Source organism: Carcharodon carcharias, chromosome 2 (genome assembly GCF_017639515.1).
Source record: "Carcharodon carcharias isolate sCarCar2 chromosome 2, sCarCar2.pri, whole genome shotgun sequence".
NCBI lineage: Eukaryota > Metazoa > Chordata > Chondrichthyes > Lamniformes > Lamnidae > Carcharodon > Carcharodon carcharias.
The window spans coordinates 127113439-127137952 of record NC_054468.1 but is presented as its reverse complement, the minus strand read 5'-3'; the positions used below and the strand labels follow the sequence as shown (position 1 = coordinate 127137952).

The 24514-nt window shown below is 46.7% G+C and overlaps 2 protein-coding genes across 4 annotated transcripts in view; both read right to left on the bottom strand.

Annotated features, from left to right (window-relative positions):
• LOC121275411 (nesprin-1-like) overlaps positions 1-4212 on the bottom strand; it is a 198822-nt gene extending 194610 nt beyond the window's left edge. For all 3 annotated transcript variants that reach the window (XM_041182983.1, XM_041182984.1, XM_041182985.1), the window contains exon 1: positions 4090-4212. In XM_041182983.1, coding sequence (XP_041038917.1) covers positions 4090-4197 — 108 coding nt within the window. In that variant the 5' untranslated portion in view covers positions 4198-4212. The remainder of the gene's footprint in view (positions 1-4089) is intronic.
• Positions 4213-4223: 11 nt separating this feature from the next.
• Positions 4224-24514, bottom strand: part of LOC121288199 (nesprin-1-like) — an 81087-nt gene continuing 60796 nt past the window's right edge. The window contains exons 24-32 of the mRNA XM_041206633.1: positions 23978-24143; positions 21333-21488; positions 17095-17247; positions 14224-14406; positions 11300-11437; positions 10973-11158; positions 6862-6984; positions 4973-5155; positions 4224-4325 (exon numbers count right to left, since the gene is read on the bottom strand). Coding sequence (XP_041062567.1) covers positions 4224-4325; positions 4973-5155; positions 6862-6984; positions 10973-11158; positions 11300-11437; positions 14224-14406; positions 17095-17247; positions 21333-21488; positions 23978-24143 — 1390 coding nt within the window. The remainder of the gene's footprint in view (positions 4326-4972; positions 5156-6861; positions 6985-10972; positions 11159-11299; positions 11438-14223; positions 14407-17094; positions 17248-21332; positions 21489-23977; positions 24144-24514) is intronic.

The window sequence follows — 24514 nt, the reverse complement described above, 5'->3', positions numbered from 1 at the left end:
CATTCATCAGAACAACAAGTGAAGAGAGCACTCAATAGAGCGCATACCGCTGCCACACTGTGCTAACTCAACATTATTGTAACTACGCAGCTCTTCCCTGCCTGGTTGATGCCCTGTAACTACAAAGCTGAAAAAAGAAATCAGTTTACCAAAAGCTTCCAGCTCACTGAGAAGACTTGAGTCTAACACACATCCAACAACCTGTTCTGAAAACTCTGTTCACATTTTGACAGCTGTGACAAATTTCACCACAGCAGCTGAGACAATCCACAACTTTCTAAAACAATTTGCAACATTCTGAAACAATCCACAACATTCTAAACAAATAACCCACACTATTCTATAAATTCACCCTAACTCCCAATGTTAACAGGTTCTTTGAACAAAAATTCCAGGATCTGGATCCGCATCTTCGCCAAAAACTAATTAGTTCTTCCTTGGGCCATACCCAAACTGTGTACCAAGTTTTGTTGAAATCCGTCCATTAGTGTTTGAGATATATTGCTCACAGGCAAAGAAACTAAAAACAAGATCGAAAACATGACCTCTGTCCACCTACTGTGGCAGGGGTAACAATAGTTTATATTTATATACTGTAATGAAATGTCCCAAGGTGTTTCACAGGAGCATTATAAAAAAAAGTGTGACACTGAGCAACAGAAGATATATTAAGTCAGATGACTAAAAGCTTGGTCAAAGAGATGGGTTTTAAGAAGATTTTTAAAGGAGGAAAGTGAGGCAGAGAGATGTAGGGAGGGAATTCCAGAGCGTGGGGCTTAAGTAACTGAAGGCACAGGCACTGCTGTTGAAGCAATTATAATCGGGAATGCGCAAGACCCAGGGGAGTACAGATATCGTGGAAGGTTGTGGGGCTGGAGGAGATTACAGAGACAGGCTGCTGGAGTGGAAGGTGAGGACAAGGGGAACACTGTTATTGTTCCAAGAGGGAGGAGAAATGGTGTGAGCAGAAGTGTGGGAAACGGGGTGGACACAGTCAACGGCCCTGTCAGTCATGGTTTTGGGGGGGGTGGGGGAAAAGTCATTGGCTGAGAAAAGGAAGGCTATCAGAAGTGCTGGTACAGAAGATTGCATCACCATAAGCACATGCGACATAGGCAGAGAAATCAGCAGAATGGCATGGAGACCTTAAAGGAAGAAGGATGTGAGAATGTGTAGTCCAGGTAGCTGTGAGAGTCAGGTGTGTCTGGATCCTAGTGGAACTTTCAAACATTACAACAGATACAACCCCCAGCTACAGAATGAGTCAGCGCAAGGACTGAACCACCTCAGGAGCCCCATATCAATGTCATTGCAGCCCAGCCTGTTTCTGTTCCGCCAAACAGCATTCCTGTCCCTACGCACCGCGTTCCTGTCCTGTCCCCACGCACCGTGTTCCTGTCCTGTCCCCACGCACCGCGTTCCTGTCCTGTCCCCACGCACCGCGCTCCTGTCCCCACGCACCGCGTTCCTGTCCTGTCCCCACGCACCGCGTTCCTGTCCTGTCCCCACGCACCGCGCTCCTGTCCCCACGCACCGCGTTCCTGTCCTGTCCCCACGCACCGCGCTCCTGTCCCCACGCACCGCGTTCCTGTCCTGTCCCCACGCACCGCGCTCCTGTCTTGTCCCCACGCACCGCGCTCCTGTCCCCACGCACCGCGTTCCTGTCCCCACGCACCGCGTTCCTGTCCCCACGCACCGCGTTCCTGTTCCCACGCACCGAGTTCCTGTCCCCACGCACCGAGTTCCTGTCCCCACGCACCGAGTTCCTGTCCCTACGCACCGTGTTCCTGTCCCTACGCACCGCGTTCCTGTCCCCACGCACCGCGTTCCTGTCCCTACGCACCGCGTTCCTGTCCCCACGCACCGCGTTCCTGTCCCTACGCACCGTGTTCCTGTCCCTACGCACCGTGTTCCTGTCCCTACGCACCGCGTTCCTGTCCTGTCCCCATGCGCCGCGTTCCTGTCCTGTCCCCATGCGCCGCATTCCTGTCCCCACGCGCCGCGTTCCTGTCTCCATGCACCGCGTTCCTGTCCCTACGCACCGTGTTCCTGTCCTGTCCCCATGCACCGCGTTCCTGTCCTGTCCCCACGCACCGCGTTCCTGTCCTGTCCCCACGCACCGCGTTCCTGTCCTGTCCCCACGCACCGCGTTCCTGTCCTGTCCCCACGCACCGTGTTCCTGTCCTGTCCCCACGCACCGCGCTCCTGTCCCCACGCACCGCGTTCCTGTCCTGTCCCCACGCACCGCGCTCCTGTCCCCACGCACCGCGTTCCTGTCCTGTCCCCACGCACCGCGCTCCTGTCTTGTCCCCACGCACCGCGCTCCTGTCCCCACGCACCGCGTTCCTGTCCCCACGCACCGCGTTCCTGTTCCCACGCACCGAGTTCCTGTCCCCACGCACCGTGTTCCTGTCCCTACGCACCGCGTTCCTGTCCCCACGCACCGCGTTCCTGTCCCTACGCACCGCGTTCCTGTCCCCACGCACCGTGTTCCTGTCCCTACGCACCGTGTTCCTGTCCCTACGCACCGTGTTCCTGTCCCTACGCACCGCGTTCCTGTCCCCACGCACCGCGTTCCTGTCCTGTCCCCACGCACCGCGTTCCTGTCCCCACGCACCGTGTTCCTGTCCTGTCCCCACGCACCGCGCTCCTGTCCTGTCCCCACGCACCGCGTTCCTGTCCTGTCCCCATGCACCACGCTCCTGTCCTGTCCCCACGCACCGCGCTCCTGTCCTGTCCCCACGCGCCGCGCTCCTGTCCTGTCCCCATGCGCCGCGTTCCTGTCCTGTCCCCATGCGCCGCATTCCTGTCCCCACGCGCCGCGTTCCTGTCTCCATGCACCGCGTTCCTGTCCCCACGCACCGTGTTCCTGTCCTGTCCCCATGCACCGCGTTCCTGTCCTGTCCCCACGCACCGCGTTCCTGTCCTGTCCCCACGCACCGCGTTCCTGTCCTGTCCCCACGCACTGCGTTCCTGTCCTGTCCCCAGGCACCGTGTTCCTGTCCTGTCCCCACGCACTGAGTTCCTGTCCCCATGCACCGCGTTCCTGTCCTGTCCCCACGCACCGTGCTCCTGTCCTGGCCCCACACAGCGCGATCCTGCCCCCACGCAGCACGTGCCTCTCCTGTCCCCACGCACCGCGTTCCTGTCCTGTCCCCACGCACCGCGTTCCTGTCTCCACGCACCGCGTTCCTGTTCTGTCCCCACGCACCGCGTTCCTGTCTCCACGCACCGCGTTCCTGTCCTGTCCCCACGCACCGCGCTCCTGTCCTGTCCCCACGCACCGCGCTCCTGTCCTGTCCCTAAGCACCACGCACCGCGTTCCTGTCCCCACGCGCCGCGTTCCTGTCCTGTCCCCACGCGCCGCGTTCCTGTCTCCACGCACCGCGTTCCTGTCTCCACGCACCGCTTTCCTGTCTCCACGCACCGCGTTCCTGTCTCCACGCACCGCGTTCCTGTCCTGTCTCCACGCACCGCGTTCCTGTCCTGTCCCCACGCACCGCACTCCTGTCCTGTCCCCACACACCGCATTCATACACTTATTATGTGTCAACAGTGGCTCAGTGGTAGCAATCATGCCTCCGAGTCAGAAGGACATGTATGAGGCCCACTCCAGAGAGTTAAGCACAAAATCCAGGCTGATGGTCCCCGCACTGAGGAAGTACTGCACTGTGGGAGGTACCATCTTTTCGGATGAGATGTTATACCGAGGCTCTATGTGCCCTCTCAGGTGAACGTAAAAAATCCCATGGTACTATTTTGAAGAATAGCAAGGGGTGTTCAACCCAGCGTCCTGACTAATATTTATCCCTTATCCATCACCACTAAAAAAAACTCATTGATGTTTGTGGGATCTTGCTGTGTAAGTAGGCTGCTGTGTTCCTTATTTTACATCAGCGACTACACTTCAAAAGTATTTCATTGGCTGTGAATTGCCTTGGGACATCCTGAGGATGTGAAAGGCTCTATAATAATGTCAGGACTTTCTTTATTTGGTGCTGTTGGGACCCACAAGGTTTGTGATAACTGTCGAATTGTCCCTTCCAGGTTTGCACCAGATGAAATGAGAGATTTAATCGCTGTCTTTACCTCGTGCCGGGAGATCTGGGCCTGCAGCTGCTGGATGTTACTGGTAGATACCGGCTTCTCCTGGATCTCGCGATGCGCTCTGTCAATCAGCTGCTGGAGGTGTCGCATCTCCTGCTCGTACTGTTCATACTGGATCACTGCTTCCTGTAATGCCAAGCATGCCCAAAGTAAACGCCTATTATCTGGCAAGCTTGCTCTGCCTGCAAACACCATCGCTGAGCCCGTCGCCATTTGTGCTGCCAAACGTTATTCGAGGTAAATGATGAAATTGCGGCTTCATTTGGAATTGGAACTGAGCACCCATTGCGAGGACGCCCTTTCATTCGTCGAGCACTCAGCTCAGGATGGTTCGGTTTGTATCCAAACATCAAGAGGGGTAATTTTCTGATTCTGCCCTCTCAGCGGGGAAGCCCCTTCTCGGTGACCCTGAGAAGCAGACACTGAGCCTTCTCCGTGAACTGCTGCAGCCCGCGTGAAGATATTCCTGCCGTGCCATTAGGCAGGGCAGCCAAGGATTTTGACCCAGTGGCGATGAAGGAAAGGCAACCTACTCCCAAGACAGGATAGTGTGGAGGGGAGCATGGATATGACAGAGGCCCCATGCACATGCTGCCTTATCCTTTTCATTGGTGGAGGTCGCTGGTTTGGGAGATTCTGGGGAAGGAACCAGGCAAGTTGCTGCAGCGCCATCACAAGTGCGTCAGTGTCGAAGGGAGCAGTCATTAATTCCAGTGGAAAGACAGTGGACGAATAAAGAGCTTTGCCCCAAATGATTCCACCCCCCACCCCCCACCCCCACCTCCCCAATAAAATGTACTATAAAAACAGTGTGGCATTGCAGACTTCAAATCAGGCCAGACATGAAGCCCCCCCAATAACTTACCTGTAGGATGTTACACTGCTGGATCGCAGTGTGCTGCAAGCGGCTTGCCTGCTCCTGCAGCCTCAGTGCCGTCTGGCAGATGGGGAGGTTGGTGACAATTTCCTCAGGAATTCGCAAAGCAGCCTGATACCTGTGCACGACTTGCACCTTCTGCTTGAAGCTCTCCATGTCGGCCAGTAACCTCTAGCAAGACAGAAATCACACCATCAATTGCGAAAGTCATGTCACCGTCTGGATAGTGTGTCAGGTGTGGCATTTAAATATTGAATTCCACATTTTTTCCTTTATACTTTCATGGGATGTGACTGTCAGCAGCTAGGCCAGCATCTGTTGCCCATCCCTAGATACTCTTGAATTGGGCGGCTTCCTAGACCATTGCAAAAGGCAGTTTAGAGTCAACCACATTGCTGTGGGTCTAGTATCACATGTAGGTCAGGCCAGATTTCCTTCTCTAAAGGGACATTAATGAACCGGATAGATTTTTTACAACCATCAATGATAGTTGTCACCATTACTGAGACTAGTTTCATATTCCAGGTTTCTGAAATGAAGGGGTTTGATCTCATGGTGGGATTTGAACCCATGTCCCCAGGGCATTAGCCTGGGCCTCTGGATTATTAGTCCAGTGACATTACCACCATGCCACTATCTCACTGCCTCCACATAATTCCTCGGGGTGAGGAGGAGGAGAGTGGAAAGCCAATGGAGGGGGTGGGGTAGGGGGCAAGAATTTAGGGTGGAGCCCAATTCTTGATAGGATCCATCCTCTCTAACTGGTACTTCAAATTCCCATCGGAAGGACCTTCCTACCCTTGTCCTCTCTACATTGAGAGGGTGTTTCACGAGGGCAATGTTGGGGGAAGGGGAGGGGTGGGTGGTGTTTGAAGGAGAGTTCTGGGAAACCCCAGAAGTGCGAACCTTTATGTGCAATAAACCAGCACTCATCAGCTGAGATGGTGAAAGTCGTTAAGAATCTCCAAGGTTTTACTGGGGGAAAGTAATTAACAGCAAAGGGATTTGATCCCTCCGGAAAGTAATCCGTCTGCATCTTGGGACCACCCCGACATTCTAGTTTGTGCGTTACATTAGCCACCCCTTGCTCTGGAATCTGGGATGGGCTCTCTGACTCGAGACTCCCATCCTACCCCATGCACTGGTGGGGAGCAGGCCACCAGTAACACCAGGACCTGGCTTTTCTTAAAGTTGGAGCTAGATGGTATGGTGTTGTTCCATCATAGCGCAAAGCAGACTAAGTGAGTCGCTCTCTCACTCCTACCTTTGCTAGTGTGCAGTTTGGCCTTCCTGAGCTGTCGAGGCCCTATCAAACCATGGGTGCACAGACCCGCCTCGATGCTTTAGTGGTGGATACGCGCAGAAGCTCTCACTGGCTGCTCAAAAGGTCGTGGGCTCCAGTCTCACTCTGGAGGCTCTCACATGGAGTCTCTGAATGGTACCATTGATGAGGAACTTCAGTTAGTGGAGAGGCTAAAGAAGCTGGGATTGTACTCCATAGAGCTGAGAAGGTTGAGGAGAGGTTTCAAGGAAGCGTTTGAAATTATGAGGGGTTTGGATACAGTGGATGGGGAGAAGTTTCTTCCACTGGCTGGAGGGTCAGTAACCAGACGGCACAAATTTAAGATAATTGGCAATTAGCCAGAGGGGAGCTATGTTTTTAGTTATGATGATGATCTGGAATGGACTGCCTGAAAGGGTGGTGGAAGCTGATTCACTGATAATTTTCAAAATGGATAAGTACTTCAGGCTCTGACAGGAGGGCAGAGGTGTGCGACAAACTGAACAGCTCTTTCAAAGAGCTAGCACAAGCACGATGTACCAAATGGCCTCCTTCTCCATGGCATGATTCTATGATTTGACACATTATCTGATACCTGTCTTTGAAAGAGTTGCTCCTTAAGGCACAGCCGTGCGAGTTCAGGGGAGGTCAAAGTGACTTGGGCCTGCTTCACCATCGCCTGCAGGCTCTTCACCTCAGTCTCAAACTGCTCCATATCCTGTGAGACACACAGAGTTGATCAATGAATGTCGGCTAGTTACCTGCGTCGCCTGGTCACTCGTTCCCTATTCGCGGTGATGTGTCCACACAGCTGTCCTTCCCGATACCATTCAGACAGAACACTTTTAATATCTAACAGGACCAAGAGAATTGCCTGTGTTTCAAAGATGGGAAAAATGGACAGAGCCCGAGACTCTTGGAAAGGCATCTTGTTTTTACCCTCATGGGATGTTCTCTTAGTAATGTTAATCTCAACGTCAAGGGGGCATATCTCAAGAGGTTTCTGCCATCTTGCAACAATGTAACATCAACTATCTGCTCCCTTGCTTCAGCTCTTTGGATGCAGAAACCCTCACCCAGGTCTCTGTTACCTCAGACTTTATTATTCCAAAGCTCTCCCAGCTGTCCTCTCACCTCTCATCCTCCAGGAAGTTGAGCTCTTCCAAAACTCTGCTGTCCATATCCTAATTTGCATCAAGGCTCATTCACCTATTATCTCTGTGCTTGTAGACCGGCATCGGTTCTCAGTCAGCAGCACCTCCATTTTAAAATTCTTATTTTTCTTTTCAAATCACCCCATGGTCTCGACACTCCCTATCTTTGTAACCTACTCTGGCCTCAAATCCTCCTAGATACCTGTGCTCCTCTAATTCTTCCCTTTTGGGCATCCCTGATTTCCTTTGCCCCTCCATTGGCAGACATACCTTCAGCTACCTAGGTCCAAAGCTCTAGAATTCCCAAGGCACTATTTTAAAGACGAGCTGGGGGCAACGAAGAACAATCCAGCAACAAAGGCCTTGCCCATCCAATCTGAGTCGATTATCTAAGAACTGAATATGTGCTTCTCTTAACTCAGCTTCACAATGGGACAAGTGACATTTTTAACGAATTTGATTGAGTTTTTTGTTGAGGTAACAAAGCGGGTTGGTGAGGGTAATGTGCTTGATGTGGTATATGTGAACGTTCAAAAGCTATTTGATAAAGTGCCACATAACAGGCTTGTCAGGAAAGCTGAAACTCATGAAATAAAAAGGACAGTGGCAACACAAATACAAAATTGGCTGAGTGACAGGAAATAGAGAGTGGTGGTGAACGGTTGCTTTTAGGACTGGAGGAAGGTTTACAGTGGGATTCCCCAGGGGTCAGTACCAGGGCCACTGCTTTTTTTGATATATTTTCATGACCTTGTCTTGTGTGTACAGGGCACAATTTCAACATTTGCAGATGACACAAAACATGAAAGTATTGGGAACTGTGAGGGGATAGTGACAGACTTTAAGGGACATAGAGTGGGTGGACATTGGCAGATAAAATTTAATGCAGCAAAGCCTGAAGTGAAACATTTGATAGGATGTACGAGGAGAGGCAACATAAAATAAAAGGTGCAATTCTAAAGGGAGTGCAGGAACTGAGGGACCTGGGCATATACATGCATGAATCATGGAAGATGGCAAGACTGGTTGAGAAAGTGACAGTCATTATAGAAGAGAGCACTTGGATTGCAATAGCAGGAGGTTGGGGGTGGGGGGGTGGAGGAATTGGGGAGTGGGGAAGAGGAGCAATATAAGAGGTCCCAGATCCCCAGTGGTGGTGCACTAACCCCAACAATGCAGGGAAAAATGGCACATGGGATGTGCAGGCCACAGAATAGGAAACCCGTGGCAAATGACACTATAGTGAATGTTGCAACATTAAACAGCTATATAGTCCCTATATTTAGCCCAATGTTATAGAAAAACAACATTGATTAACTGTATGCATTTGGTGGCTATCTTATATTTACGGTCCCTAGTTTTGGACATCTCTCACAAGCAGGAACATTTTATTCTGATTCATGTGTGTTTTCTCACACAATCATGTTTCTTAGGATGGGATGTTTACAGAAGGGATATCACTGTTTAATAGTTCCTTGCAGAGGGGGAAAATGAAATACCCCAAAGGACAAAGACATCACTCTGCTGCCACCTCGGGGGACTTCTCCATCTGCTTCTTTTCTCCCTGTCCCCACTCCCACCCTCAGCGCTGAAGTCCCTCTTCCCCGTGCTCCGTTCCCACCTTCTGTTCTTGCCTTTTAAGTCCCTGGTGTCCACTGCCACCACTGGGGACTTCTTCACCTGCTCCTCTTATCCCTTGTTCCTGTTCCCACCCTCAGCAATCACTGAACTGATCAACTTCTGCCACTAGGTGGAGTCGGTCACTCCAAAACCAGGAGGATGGTGAATGTAATCTTTATCTTTACATTTATTTACATCTGTACTGTATTTCATTCATATTTTAAAATATGTTTTTTTATTTTAGAAGCTAATTAATTTACAAATGTAGGAATTTAGGCATGTATCGTACCTGTATTTCAACTTGCACAGTAACATTTTAATGGTTTTTTTCTGACTGGAAATTACTGACAGAACCTAACCAATGCTTTTAAATTGGTTGTAATGGGAAAATCTGATTTGCTTAATGTTACTTAATTTAAAGTTGCACTTTTCAGGTGCACAGTTAGGAGTCAGCACGCAATAAGGAATTCAGGAGAAACTTCTTTACCACGAAGTAGTGAGAAAGTGGAATTTTTTGGCACAAGGAGTCGTTGTGGTGAAAAGGATGGATGTACATAAGGAGAAACTAGACAAGTACATGAGGGAGAAAGGAATAGAAGGATTTGTTGACAGCCTTAGATGAAAGAAGGCGGGAGGAGGCTTGGGGGGAGCATAAACACCAACACAGGCCAGTTGGGCCAAATGCCTGTTTCTGTGCTCTAAATACTATGCGGCCTATTACATGAGTTACAGCTTCAAGTGTTAAATTAAAGTATGACATTTTTCACAGAAAGAATTCACAATTTTTCTTTTGGGTTGTGATGGCCCATGTTCTTTCAAAGGAAAAGCTTATGTTTTATGTTTGGGTGATGGTCCCCTTAAGAGCTAGGTTTCACTGAAAGATTTCTTGTAAAGCACCTTGCTTCCAGGAACCGATCGTGTGACCAAGTTGCCTGGGAGAAAAACAACAGAAAAAAGGTCAACAAGAAGATAATTATAGGGGCAAGTAGGTCCTTGGGTATGGTTCTGTTTTCAAGCACATAGTTTAGGAAACATCTCTTTACAGCAGAATTCAATTAAAATTCTGTCTGTCTGTTGCTAAAAGAATTCAAAACTCTTGTTAACTGAATGAGTCCACTAACAGTGAGTTAGTAACTCACCTGTGAGTTCACCCAGCAGTGAACTTTTGGGATAGTTAAGCTGAGAAGAGAAAGTGAGTTTTAGACATAACACCCCAGAGTTAACGAATACTTGAACCAGGAGACCTCTGACCTGAGGTGGCAGCATTTAAGTCATTAGTGCCACCCCTGTTGAATTGGGTGTCTACAACTGAGTAATTGTTGGAGGAGGTTTGAAGGGAAAACCTTGCCGGAGGTACGTGGAAGGCCCAAGAAGTCTCAACCCTTATACGAATCTTTGAGATATTACTCAGACCAAGTGGTTCATTTTCCAATCTCCACTCAGTATCTGACTTGAGTTACTGAGGTTGTAAGCCTAATGGGTGTAGAAGGAAAGTTGAGTTAAGAAGTTTGGTTAGAAGTATAAGCATCTGTTCATTGTACTTTTAGTAGCTTTAATGTAACTGACTATTTAAGTTGGAGTGTAGCTATTAGTATTCATGTTCTTTGACGTCGGTGCAGTAAAATTCTTTTGATTTAAACTGTAAACTTATGGCTTTATTCTTTTAATAAGTACCTGGGATTTCAGATTCAAATAAAAATAAATAAACACATTACTGGTCTCTATCAAGATCATTGCAATGTGTGAATCTAATCCAACTTTCTGATGCAAATGTTGGTACCCTAGCTAGCCTTTGGTGTTAATCAGCAACATTGCTACGTTGAGTGTTCATTACCAAGCATTCTGTTCCCACTCAACTCACTGTAATTCTGCCAAATGTTTCAGTAAGAATGGACAGCAGACGAGCTTTACATAAAGTGATCACAGGTTTACCTTGGCTGCATCTTGCAGGCTTTGTAAACGTGTTCGCATAAGTTGCTGGAGCTCTTCTGTCTGTTGGCGGAGATTGCTCACATGCTGAGACATGGCACCCGTCTGATACACATCACTGACGCTGTCTAACTTCTCACTCATTGCCTGTAGATCACTCTGGATTTCCTCAGATTCACGCAGTGTGGCCTACAAGGGGAAATGAAGAATTGGGATTGACATTGGGCCTTGGGATTCCTGGGGGAACATCAAGAGTTGCCAATAGCTGAGCAGTCAAATATTAACTTGTGCTAATAGTTTAAAGCAGCAGGTTAAAGCGTTGCCTACTACCTGGTAGGTAATGAGCTGGTCATTGAGCTGAGCCGCGGAGTGCCAGTTGATAGCACTGTACCCGAGATTCTTCGCTTTCTCCAACCACTTCAGCACAAAGTCAAGCATTTCATGGTATTCCTCCAACTGTGAAGCAGCCTGAAGAGATTAATGAGAGGAGTAGAAGGTTAGCGTAGAACAGATACAACACTCACACCATCAGTGCACATTTACACAGACGTCCTAACACAAATACACACACCCAACACAACATACACATAGACACACCCCAGACACACACCCAACATAACATACACATAGACACACCCCCTACACACATTTACACACAGCACACAACATATACACACCAACACAACACACAACATATACACACCAACACAACACACAACATATACACACAGACACACCAACACAACACACAACATATACACACAGACACACCAACACAACACACAACATATACACACAGACACACCAACACAACACACAACATATACACACAGACACACCAACACAACACACAACATATACACACAGACACACCAACACAACACACAACATATACACACAGACACACCAACACAACACACAACATATACACACAGACACACCAACACAACACACAACATATACACACAGACACACCAACACAACACACAACATATACACACAGACACACCAACACAACACACAACATATACACACAGACACACCAACACAACACACAACATATACACACAGACACACCAACACAACACACAACATATACACACAGACACACCAACACAACACACAACATATACACACAGACACACCAACACAACACACAACATATACACACAGACACACCAACACAACACACAACATATACACACAGACACACCAACACAACATACAACATATACACACAGACACACCAACACAACACACAACATATACACACAGACACACCAACACAACACACAACATATACACACAGACACACCAACACAACACACAACATATACACACAGACACACCAACACAACACACAACATATACACACAGACACACCAACACAACACACAACATATACACACAGACACACCAACACAACACACAACATATACACACAGACACACCAACACAACACACAACATATACACACAGACACACCAACACAACACACAACATATACACACAGACACACCAACACAACACACAACATATACACACAGACACACCAACACAACACACAACATATACACACAGACACACCAACACAACACACAACATATACACACAGACACACCAACACAACACACAACATATACACACAGACACACCAACACAACACACAACATATACACACAGACACACCAACACAACACACAACATATACACACAGACACACCAACACAACACACAACATATACACACAGACACACCAACACAACACACAACATATACACACAGACACACCAACACAACACACAACATATACACACAGACACACCAACACAACACACAACATATACACACAGACACACCAACACAACACACAACATATACACACAGACACACCAACACAACACACAACATATACACACAGACACACCAACACAACACACAACATATACACACAGACACACCAACACAACACACAACATATACACACGACACACCAACACAACACACAACATATACACACAGACACACCAACACAACACACAACATATACACACAGACACACCAACACAACACACAACATATACACACAGACACACCAACACAACACACAACATATACACACAGACACACCAACACAACACACAACATATACACACAGACACACCAACACAACACACAACATATACACACAGACACACCAACACAACACACAACATTTACTCATAGACACACCAACACAACACACAACATTTACTCACAGACACACCAACACAACACACAACATATACACACAGACACACCAACACAACACACAACATTTACACAGCCACACCAACACAACACACATTTACACAGACACACCAACACAACACACAACATTTACACAGACACACCAACACAACACACAACATTTACACAGACACACCAACACAACACACATTTACACAGACACACCAATACAACACACAACATTTACACAGACACAACACAACACACAACATATACACACATGCATACCAACACAACATAACATATACACACATGCACACCAACACAACACACAGCATATACACACATGCACACCAACGCAACACACAGCATATACACACATGCACACCAACGCAACACACAGCATATACACACATGCACACCAACGCAACACACAGCATATACACACATGCACCAAGGCAGCACACAACATATACACGCATGCACCAAGGCAACACACAACATATACACACAAGCACCAAAGCAGCACACAATATATACACACATGCACCAACACAACACACAATATATACACACATGCACCAATACAACACACAATATATACACACATGCACCAACGCAACATACAACATATACACACATGCACCAACACAACACACAACAGTTTGTGGGATCTCACTGCAGTGTACACAATGACTGTGACTACACCATGAGCAACTTGCTCTCATTTTAAGGTTATGCCCTCTTGTTCTGGATTCTCCCACAAATAGTTGTATTTCTCTATCTACCCAATCAAGTCTTTTAATCATCCTAAATACCTCAAATGAATCACTTCTTAAAACTTCTATACTCGAGGTAATGCAAGCCTAGACTTTGCAACCTCTACTTATAATCTAATCCTTTAAGCTTCATTGCAGGTAAGATAAGCAGAAGTGGGCTGGGATAATGTCCTGAAACTTTAAAATACATTGTGATGACGTAAAGAGGGCTAATGTTGAGGTGTGTACACAGCTGGCATGGCTTACCTTGTTGAGTTTAGAGGCTCTGTACTCAGTCTCCTTGAAGACCTGTTGATAGAGGCTGGACAGCTTTGTCATGTCGTCTGCCAGACACTTGCTCTGTTGAGGGTTCTGCTCTGTGAAATCTTGCATTGTTGCGTCCAGTTCCACAAGCTTCACGTTACAGCAGTCAAGCTTATCCCAGAGTCTCTACAAATACAAATCCCCTCACAATAAATCCATTCCTCCGTGTAATGCAAGTTCCCCCAGGGCCCAATTATTAAACTTAGGGTGTAATAGAAAATCTATTGCCCAGGCCTATTCAGTGTCAACCATGGCTCAGTTGGTAGGACTCTTGCTTCTGAATCAGTCGTTTGTGGGTTCAAGACACTCCAGACTCTTGGCTGACACTTCAGTGCAGTACTGAGTGAGTTCTGCATTGTTAGACGTCCCATCTTACAGGTGACACATTAAGCAGCAGAGGGTCCTGACTGCCCTCTTGTGTGGTCATGAAAGATCCCACTATTTTGATGAAGAGCTGGGACGTTCTCCCTGCTATCCTGCTATCGTTTATCTCTTAACTAATATCACTTACAAACAGGTTATCCAGTTGTTACCTTATTGTTGTTTGTGGGATCTAGCTGTGTGCAAATTGACTCTTGCATTGCCCTCATTACAACAGTGACAATGTTTTGAAAGATACTGCCTTAGTTGTAAACCGCTTTGAGACATCCTGAGGTTGTGAAATATGCTGTATTAATTCAAGTTCTTCCTTCTTTACCATCACGAAGAATAACTAGGGTAGGGTTTTCAACTGGCTTTCCCCTGGTTTAACAGACACAGAGCAGGTGTAGCCACAGAGATCTGCACGTGGCAAAGATCAGGAAGCAGTGCCTTCTCAGCAATTGTGACCATCGATTAGTCAAGAGTAGGGACAGGGTTGGAAAGGTGACAAATTACAAATTGTGGTTGAGCAAGGAGTAACACCAAGATGGGAGTGGTGTTGAGGGGAAAGGAGGGGTCATGTCTAAGCAGCAAGTAGCAAGCTACGTAGCGTTTTAAATGGACAGTATGGTCATGGATACCAAAAGGTCAAGATCCCGCAGATGATTCTGAAACAAAGGAAAGAATGAACAGATGCTCCCTTGGAGAACTGTCGGCGTTTCTTCATAGCCTATCCTGAAATTTTTATTCTTGATAACAGCCTGTGGAGCTTCAGGCTGAACATGGAGTAATAAAAGCAAAAAAACGCTGGAACCTTTTAAGAATGGACTGAATGCTGCACTGTCGGGTCTTCCTGCATCAATGATCTGCAATGGGCCAAACAGCCTTTCTCATTGGAATTGTCTGGCTTTCTGATAACTCACCATTACTTGGGAACTCAAAAGAAAGGTTTCTCAACAGAATGATGTTCCACAGAAGACTGAAACTTCCCAAATGTCAACTGTGATTTTTAGGAAGCAGAAAATTGCAAGAGAAATACATAAAAATAAGCATGCAGCAATCTTGTCACTTTTAGAAGGCCATGGGTTCAAGTTTCACACCAGAGACTTGAGCACATAATCCATACTGACATTCCCAGCACAGAGGAAGTGCTGCACTGTTGGGGGTGCTGACTTTTGAATGGGCTAGATTTAACGCTTGGTCCCCTGCCAGCGTGTTTGAGGGAGGGGGCATGGCTCATAAAATCCAGCAGGTCCCGCTGCCTCCACACCACCCCCCCCACCCACCCACCCACCCCCGACCCACCCACTGACCTGTCTCCCATTTTACCTGGGGAGTGGTTACAGTGCAGGAGCTAGGCAGCCCGCTTGCCCTTGGGCCAAGCTATTAATGGCCACTTAAGTGTCTCGCCCTGTCCCTGCCCTGCCATTATTTTCCCCGCGGTGGGCGAGACCTATGCCAGGCGACTAGTCTGGCAGCTTTTCCTTGGCCAGTGGGGGACCTTCTTTGGGGGTCCCTTGTACCCATCGGAGGCATTTCCCTCCCCCGACAAGATCATCCCTCCACCTTTAACCCCCACCCCCCCACACCTTCCCAGCCTCTGAAACTCAGCCCTCCACCCCCATAGCTGGGGCCTGCCAGCCAGGCCCAACCGATAACCGGGACTTACTTTCAGTCATGCCTCCACATCCTCCTCCTCTTTGGGTTCTGGCCACCACTTGAACCTGGTGCTGTTAGGACTACAACGCTGCCAGCCAACTGCATTAGCTGGCAGCTCTCTAAGGTGAGGTTTCCTCCCCGGATTGCAGGGTGGGGAGGGGGGGCAGAAGTCTCACACAGCCAAGTGAAGTCCCCACTGACTGGCAGCCAGCTTTTGCATGGGTGGGCTCTCAACCCACCTTTATGTTATGGGGGGAGGTTCAAAGAATACGGCGCATTGTAATATCCAACCCTATGGTCTCATTCAGTTGTCGTGGTGACTAAGGCAAGCACTGAAGATCCCGTGGTCCTGTTTGGATAACGGAATACCAGCCAACAATCCTCCCTCAACAACACCACCAAGCAAAGCTCCTCATCTGTCTGAAGACAGTTCGTGAGACTCGGCTGAAGCACTTGTGTACACAATGGCAGTAACTACAGTATGAGCCACTCACTCCATTTGGAGCACATGGGGAAGTTTCTGGGAGACCTGATAAGGTGCTGTATTAGCTAAAGTCCTTTCCCTCTTGTTCCTGTTCCAAACTGGTGTAAGAATGATAGTAAAGTCTCTTTATGTAACAGGGCAAGACGAACACGGGCTCTGTGGCTTACAGAACATACCTCAATCCTTGGATATATAGATGTAGAATACAGACGCTATTGATTGTAGGGTGCTGTGAACTGAAGACAGTAAAATTTGCTTTTGGTGTCTCAAACATTGAATGGAATAAACTGGCCATTGTTTTACTCCCTCACCTTATGCTCAATCTTGGCTTGTACAATATCGGTTCCTTTCTCTTTCAGCTTTCTGGAAATGTCATTCAGTTCATCAGAGATCTGCTGCATCCTGCAGTTAAAGTCCAGGGTCACCGCCTGCATTTGCTGAGCCTCTCCCTCTTTCATATTCACCTAAAAAAATGGGAGCATCGCGTTAACTGGATCCCAAGCCGGATGGTGGAGAATGAAACTAGACAAGGAATTCTTTCCTCGATAGTTGGTTTATTCACAGAATGCAGCATTACACGTGTCTTCCTCTTTCTGACCAACCACTCAATGTCCCAGCAGTTCCTTTTTATACTCTTTTGAGTAAACGTTAAACAAATAAACTAAATAACAACCCCTTAAAGGGGTACCATAACTAAGAAAAAAATCCACAAAGGAAACTTATCAAATTAAAATAATGTTCCTGGGGCTGATGATGCACCCCAGGCACCGGTCAAGGAAGGCCAACACAAAAGTGCTTCCCTGACCTTGAAGAGAAGCTGGGCCGTGATGGTAAAAGCGCAGAATACTAACCACTGGACCACCAGGGAAGAGTGAATATAAATCTTAGCCCAATAGGAATTGCAGTTATAACCTGCACAACTGGAACCCAGGGACATAGCCACCCAGTCACACTTCCCACAACAGCCCCCTTTTATATGCTCTTTTGCTACTCATAAAATAAACTAATTAACAAATGAACTAATTTAAAAAATAATTGAAAGCCCCTTCAAGGGGCACTGCAACGAAAAAACAAAACTTTCAAAGGAAACTTATCAAATTAAATTAAAATAGTGCTTTCAGGGCTTTGTTTCTTAAAGGAGGTGAAGAGGACCAAGATTTGGAGATTCTGGTATTGTCGTATGTTACAGTTCACTCAGGGAGTCTGAGTTGCTGTGGCAACATGCACTTTTACATCCACATTATGGCTTGGAGCTATGGATAGTGATGGTAGAGGCTCTAATTTTCTCTCCATCACATGGCTGACCGGGAATCTCTCCTGCTCTTACTGCCTGTCATTTTCTTGCGTTGGAAGAATTTACAAGTTGATACTCAACCTGTTTGGCCACATTATGATGCACCTTCCTTGGCCATCAAGTCCTAGTGTAGGACTCAAACCCAGAGCTTCTGGCTCAGAGGCAGGGATGCTTCCCACTGCACTACAAGACTTCCCCTAGTCCCTTTTTATACATGCTGAAGATACTTAATCAAATTCCCTCCAGCTGTTTATCCTTAACTTTAACAATACAATTAATGTAACATTAACACATGGAACGTTGCAAATGAAAATCACAGCTCACAGTCAACACAGTCTGCACTATCCTTCCTGTTTACAATTGAAAACTATGTCCACTCTTTTCTAGGAGGAGTTATGGGGGGGTGGTGGAGGAGGAGCGGGTATAGTGTTGGGAGAGAAGAGACCATTTGGTGCTGAGATAAAGAAATTGCATTAACTTGTTTCACCAAATGAGTATTTTCCTCACACTTGCTTTGCCTCTCAGCATCACAAAATCCTAAGGCAGAGTAGGAAGCCTGACGTCCACTTGTGCCGGTGTCTGCTCTTCTGATAGAGCTCTCCAATTAACACCATCGCTCCCTCCCACTCACCACCCCATGCTCTTTCCCCATGAACCTGCAACATTTTCCATTTCAACTATTTGTCTAACTCCCTTTTGAAAGTTACTATTGAGTCTGCTTCCACCGCCCTTTCAGGTAATTCATTCCAGGTTGTAACAACTCACTGTGTTAAATAAATTCTCACTTCCTCAAATCTGTGTCCTCAATTACCAACCGAGCCACTGGAAACAACTCATTTCCTCTTTCAAAGCCCACTATAGTTTTGAACGAATCCAGGAAATCTCCCTGAACCTTCTCTGCTCTAAGGAGGGCAATCCTTGTTTCCATAGTCTCTCTGTGTAACTGAATTTCCTCATCGCTGTTACCACTCCAGGAAACTTCCTCTGCATTGTTCCCAATGCCTTGACACCTTTCCTGATTTGAGGAGCCCAAAAAAGGACACAATCCTCCAACTGAGGCCAAACCAGGATGTTTGACATGACTTCCTTGCTTTTGTAATCCATGCCTCTATTTATAAATTACAGAATATATACTTTTTTAAATAGCCTTATCAACTTGTCCTGCCACCTCCAAAGATTTGTGTAAATCTTATATATTATATCATTTATTTATACTGCTTCTCTTCATCCTTCCTTCCAAAATTCATTGTGTATTGACATGAAACAAGTCCCTTTTGTTCTGTTCCAATGATATCCACTCACTGTCACCCAGTTTGCCCCATTTTTTTCCCCTTTGTGCACTGAAGTCTCAGTGAAATATGATACATTCTTTGCTGCAAACAACAGTCTCCTGTTTGTCACCAACCAAAGGAGAAAGCAGCCCGCTTGATTGGCACATCATCCAGCACCTTAAACATTCACTCTCTCCATCACTGACACACAGTGGCAGCAGTGTGTACCATCTACAAGACACACTGCAGCAACTCACCAAGGCTCCTTCGACAGCACCTTCCAAACCCGCAACCTCTAGTACCTAGAAGGACAAGGGCAGCAGATGCTTGGGAACACCACCACCTTCAAGTTCCCCGCCAAGCCACACGACATCCTGACTTGGAAATATATCGCCGTTCCTTCACTGTCACTGGGTCAAAATCCTGGAGCTCCCTCCCTATCAGCACTGTGGGTGTTGCTACACCACATGGACTGTAGCAGTTCAAAAAGATGGCTCACCACCACCTTCCCAAGGGCAATTAAAGATGGACAACAAAAGTTGGCCTCATCAGCGATGCTCACATCCAACGGATTAATAATAAAAAAGGGTAAGACAGTCAGGACTACAAATATTTCTGCAGGGGGGGAAACCCAGGTAAATATCACAGCCATCTATCCCAATTGCAAAGCTTTGCTTCTCCCACAGAGACTCATCTCAAGTGGATGCAAGCCACTTGAGTCTTAGCAACCATAACCGTGGGGACAAACTTTCTGGTGCTCTCTAAAGATTAAGACTGGAGCACTAAGCAGTCGCCCAAGAGACCCAAGGTGCCTTGCCTTGACTTGACACAGCTGAGAGAGAAACTCTCAGGTAATACTCAGTTCTGGTGATCAACCCAGACCTGTGTGACCGCACTATCCATGCAGAAGAAATGGAAACCCTACTGTGGAAAAATAAAATATAAAGGAACTGCTTTTTCCAAATTGTTTTCGAAAAAATGTGAATGTTTTAAGTCGGAATAAAAGGTAATGGCAGTAGTGAAGTGGTTTCATTAAATTAGAAGTCTTTTTAAAAATAAATTCTTGAGGTATGGGCATCCCTGGCAAGGCTGACATTGATGGCCTGTCCTTAGTTGTCCTTCATAAGGTGGTAGTGGGCAGGGTGCATCATCACCATCTCCCAAAGTCTCCTAAATATTAAAAGCAAAATACTGCGGATGCTGGAAACCTAGAACAAAAACAAAAATACCTGGAAAAACTCAGCAGGTCTGACAGCATCAGTTAATGTTTGGTGAAGTTCTGAAGAAGAGTCATTCGGACTCGAAACGTTAACTGTGCTCCTCTCCACAGATGCTGTCAGACCTGCTGAGTTTTTCCAGGTATTTTAGTTTTTCCCGCTAAATATTGCTGGGTGAGACAGGATTATTACTTCCTCAAATACAAAACTATAAATGCTTAAATGTCACACTTCTAACTAATGTCAAAGACTCTAAGCTATTCAGTCTATGTACAAAGAGTACAAAAAATAGAGAATCACTTCTTAAAGTTCATTCTTGAGTTGTGAGCGCCGCTGGCATGGCCAGCATTTACTGCCCATCCCAAACTGCCTTTGAGAAGATGCCGGGAGTGGGTGGGGGGGTCTATTTCTTGTGCCGCTACAGTGTGTGTAGTGAAGGTGCTCTCAGAATGCTGTTAAGTGAGAGGGTTGCAGGATTTTGACCTAGTGGCCACAAAGGAATGGCAATATACATCCAAGTTGGGGTGAAGTGTGATTTGGAGGTGATGGTGTTCACAAGTGCCCTCTGCCTTTGCCCTCCTAAAGGATGGAGGCTGTGAATTTGGATGGTGTCATTGCAGAGGTCTAGGCAAGTTACTGCAGTGTCTCCTGGAGATGATGCACATTGCACTCACAGCGCACTGGTAGTGGAGAAAGTGGATATTTTGTGGCGCTAGATGGACTGCCTGAGAAAAGTAGATCACGAAGGAACTGAGCACAGACTTTACCTGTTCCTCAATGGCTCCAAGGGCCAGTGTGACCTCAGCCAGTTGTTCGGAGAGCTCAGAGGGCAGAATGGTGTAAAGCTCCAGGTACTTATCGCGCTGTCGATCTGCCAGTTGTTCCACTGTCTGGTGTCGAGCGGCTACCTCGGTGTGCAGTTCCTAAACGCAAGATATTGCTTTACAGTGAGAGAAAGGCTTCCCAATTCCTTTGATTAAAAAAAACCAATCAGCAAAGACAATGGAGGAAGGTACAAATCACCTTTGCCATTGGATAAACACTACCACATTCCACAACCACAAGACTCACTTTGTACAATTAAAATCTCCCTGGTGCCCGGGTGAGAATTCAGTTGGGCAAATTTTCATTTTTACTATACTGGCCTCTGATCCATTACCTCCTCCATTTTAAAATTCTCATCCTGGTTTTCAAGTCCGTCCATGGCCTCACCCCTCCCTGTCTCTGTAATCTCCCCCAGCCCCAAAATCCTTTGAGACAGCTACACTATCTATATGGGACAGGAGTATGGTGATGTTACTGGACTAATAACCCAGAGGCTTGGACTAATGCTCCAGAATCATGAGTTAAAATCCCACCATGGCTGCTCGGGGAATTTAAATTCAATTAGTTACTAAATCCGAAATAAAATGCTCTCTTTAAAGTTTATTATTATAAAGTCTCTTTAATAATAATCATGGAGCTACGGGATTGTCATTAAAACCCATCTGGTTCACAAATGTCCTTTAGGGAAGGAAATCTGCCATCCTTACCTGGTCTGGCCTACATGTGACTCCAGACCCACAGTTGACTCTTAACAGGCCTCTGAAATGGCCTAGCAAGCCACTCAGATCAAGGGCAATTAGGGATGGGAAACAAATGCCGGCTTTGCCAGTGATGCTCACATCCCAAGAGTAAATGAAAAGACTCCTCCATTTCTGGCCTCTTGTGCATCCCTGATTTTAAATGCCGTACCATTAGTAGATGTGCCTTCAGTTGCTCAAGCCCAAAGCTCTGGAATTCCTTCCCTACAGCTCCCGGTCTTTCTTTCTCTCCCTTTAAGATGCTCCTTTAAACCTGCCTCTTTGACCAATCTTTCAGCCATCTGTTTTTGTCGTTCCTTAAGTGCCTCTGTGTCAAATTCTGTCCGAAAATGCCCCTATGAAACCTCTTGGAGTGTTTTAAACTATGTTAAAGGCACTATATAAGTGCAATTTGTTGTTGTTTACCACCCAGGCATGACATTGGCAACACCTGGACATAATACAGAATGTATACTCCAGCTGGGAGAATTGTAAGAATTGTAAATGGATCTTTCCAGAAATTAATGAAAATAATATCAGGCAGGTTCTGGAGGATGTGGTGGGTGTTTTGGGGGTGGCAGTGGGGTGTGGGGGGGATGGTGCGTCTCTTTATAGAGACATAGAAAATAGGAGCAGGAGTAGGTCATTTTGCCCTTCGAACCTGCCCCGCCACTCAATATGATCATAGCTGATCCTCCATTGCAACGCTGTACTCCTGCTCTCTCCACATATCACTTGATGCCTTTAGAATCCAGAAATCTATCTATTTCCTTCTTAAATATATTCAGTGACTTGGCCTCCGCTGCCTTGTGCGGTAGAGAATTCCACAAGTTCACCACCCTCTGAGTGAAGAAGCTTCTCCTTATCTCAGTCCTAAATGGCCTACCCCGTATCCTGAGACTGTGACCCCTTGTCCTAGACTGCCCCCCCCCAGCCAGAGGAAACATCATCTTTGCATTTAATCTGTCCAGCCCTGTCAAAACTTTATACGTTTCAATGAGGTCCCCTCTCATTCTTCAAAACTCCAGTGAATACAGGCCTGGTCGACACAATCTGTTGTCATTGATGGTTTTCCATTCTGCGTTCCGTCCGGTCAATATTTAATACCCAGGTAGTAAAAGCAAAAATCTGCTCCAGTGTCCGTTTAGCTGCCACCAATACTTGCCCATTGGGTGTCAACCTGGGCTCAACAGCACTCTTGCCTCTGAGTCAGAAGGTGATGGGTTCAAGTCCTGTTCCAGGGAGCTAAGCACAATATCTGGGCTGACACTCCAATGAAGTACTGAATGAGTGCTGCACTGTCGACTGAGATGTTGAGCTGAGGACACGTCTGCCCTCCCAGCTGGTTGTAAAATATCCCAAGGCATTATTTTGAAGAAAAACAGGCAAGTTGTCCCTGGTGCCCAGGCCAATGTTTATCCTTCTGCCAGAATCACAAAGGTAGATTATCTGGCCACTATCACTGTGCTGTTTGTGGGAGCTTGCTGTGTGCAAACTGACTGCTGCGTTTCAGAGAGTCATAGCGGAGCAGGATGAGGCCATTCGGCCCATGCTGACTCTCTGTGGAGCACCACGTTAATTCCCATTCCTGCATTCTTTCCCTGTTACTCTGCACATCAATTTCCCTCAAGTGCCCATCCAATTTCCTTTTGAAATCATTGATCGTTTCCGCTTCCACCTCCCTTGTAGGCAGCGGGTTCCAGGTCATTTCCTACGGTCACTACGCTTCAAAAGTATTTTACTGGCTGGAAAGTGTTTTGGGAGATCTTGAGGTCATGAAAGATGCTGTATTACTTTATGTCTTTTCTTTCTTTTCTATTAACTAGCAGCTACCCCTTACACACAAATACCTTTAACTCCCGAAGCTCTGTAACTGCATCGGAGGTAGGATTTAGCAGATACTCTCTTGTCTCGTGGAGCCACTGTTTGACAGCATTTAATTCACTCTCCACCTCCTCCCGCTCTTTCAGCTCCTGTTGGACCATTTTCTTGCTCTTCCTTATCTTCTGTCGAACACTTCAATTGGAAAAAAAGAGACTTTTCTCAGTATTCACCACAAGCATACCTTGCACAACCCAATGAGGAAATTGGGCCCATGGAACAAAATCCACCCTCAAGACAAAAATGCATTGCATTTTTAAAACCTGATGAGGTTCAAATAAGATTATGAGGATATAACTATCAGTAGGAAATGTTTAACCATTGTTTGGTAAGTTTGTCTATTGATGAAGCATTTGAGGCTCTGACCCGGCCCGACATTTATCCCTCAACCAACACTATTAAAACAGAGCAACTAGTAATTTCTTGCACTCGCTATTTGAGGGATCTTGCAGGGATGTTGGATGAGGTTAGGTGATGAAGTCTGGTTGAAGTCTGCTGTCACTGAA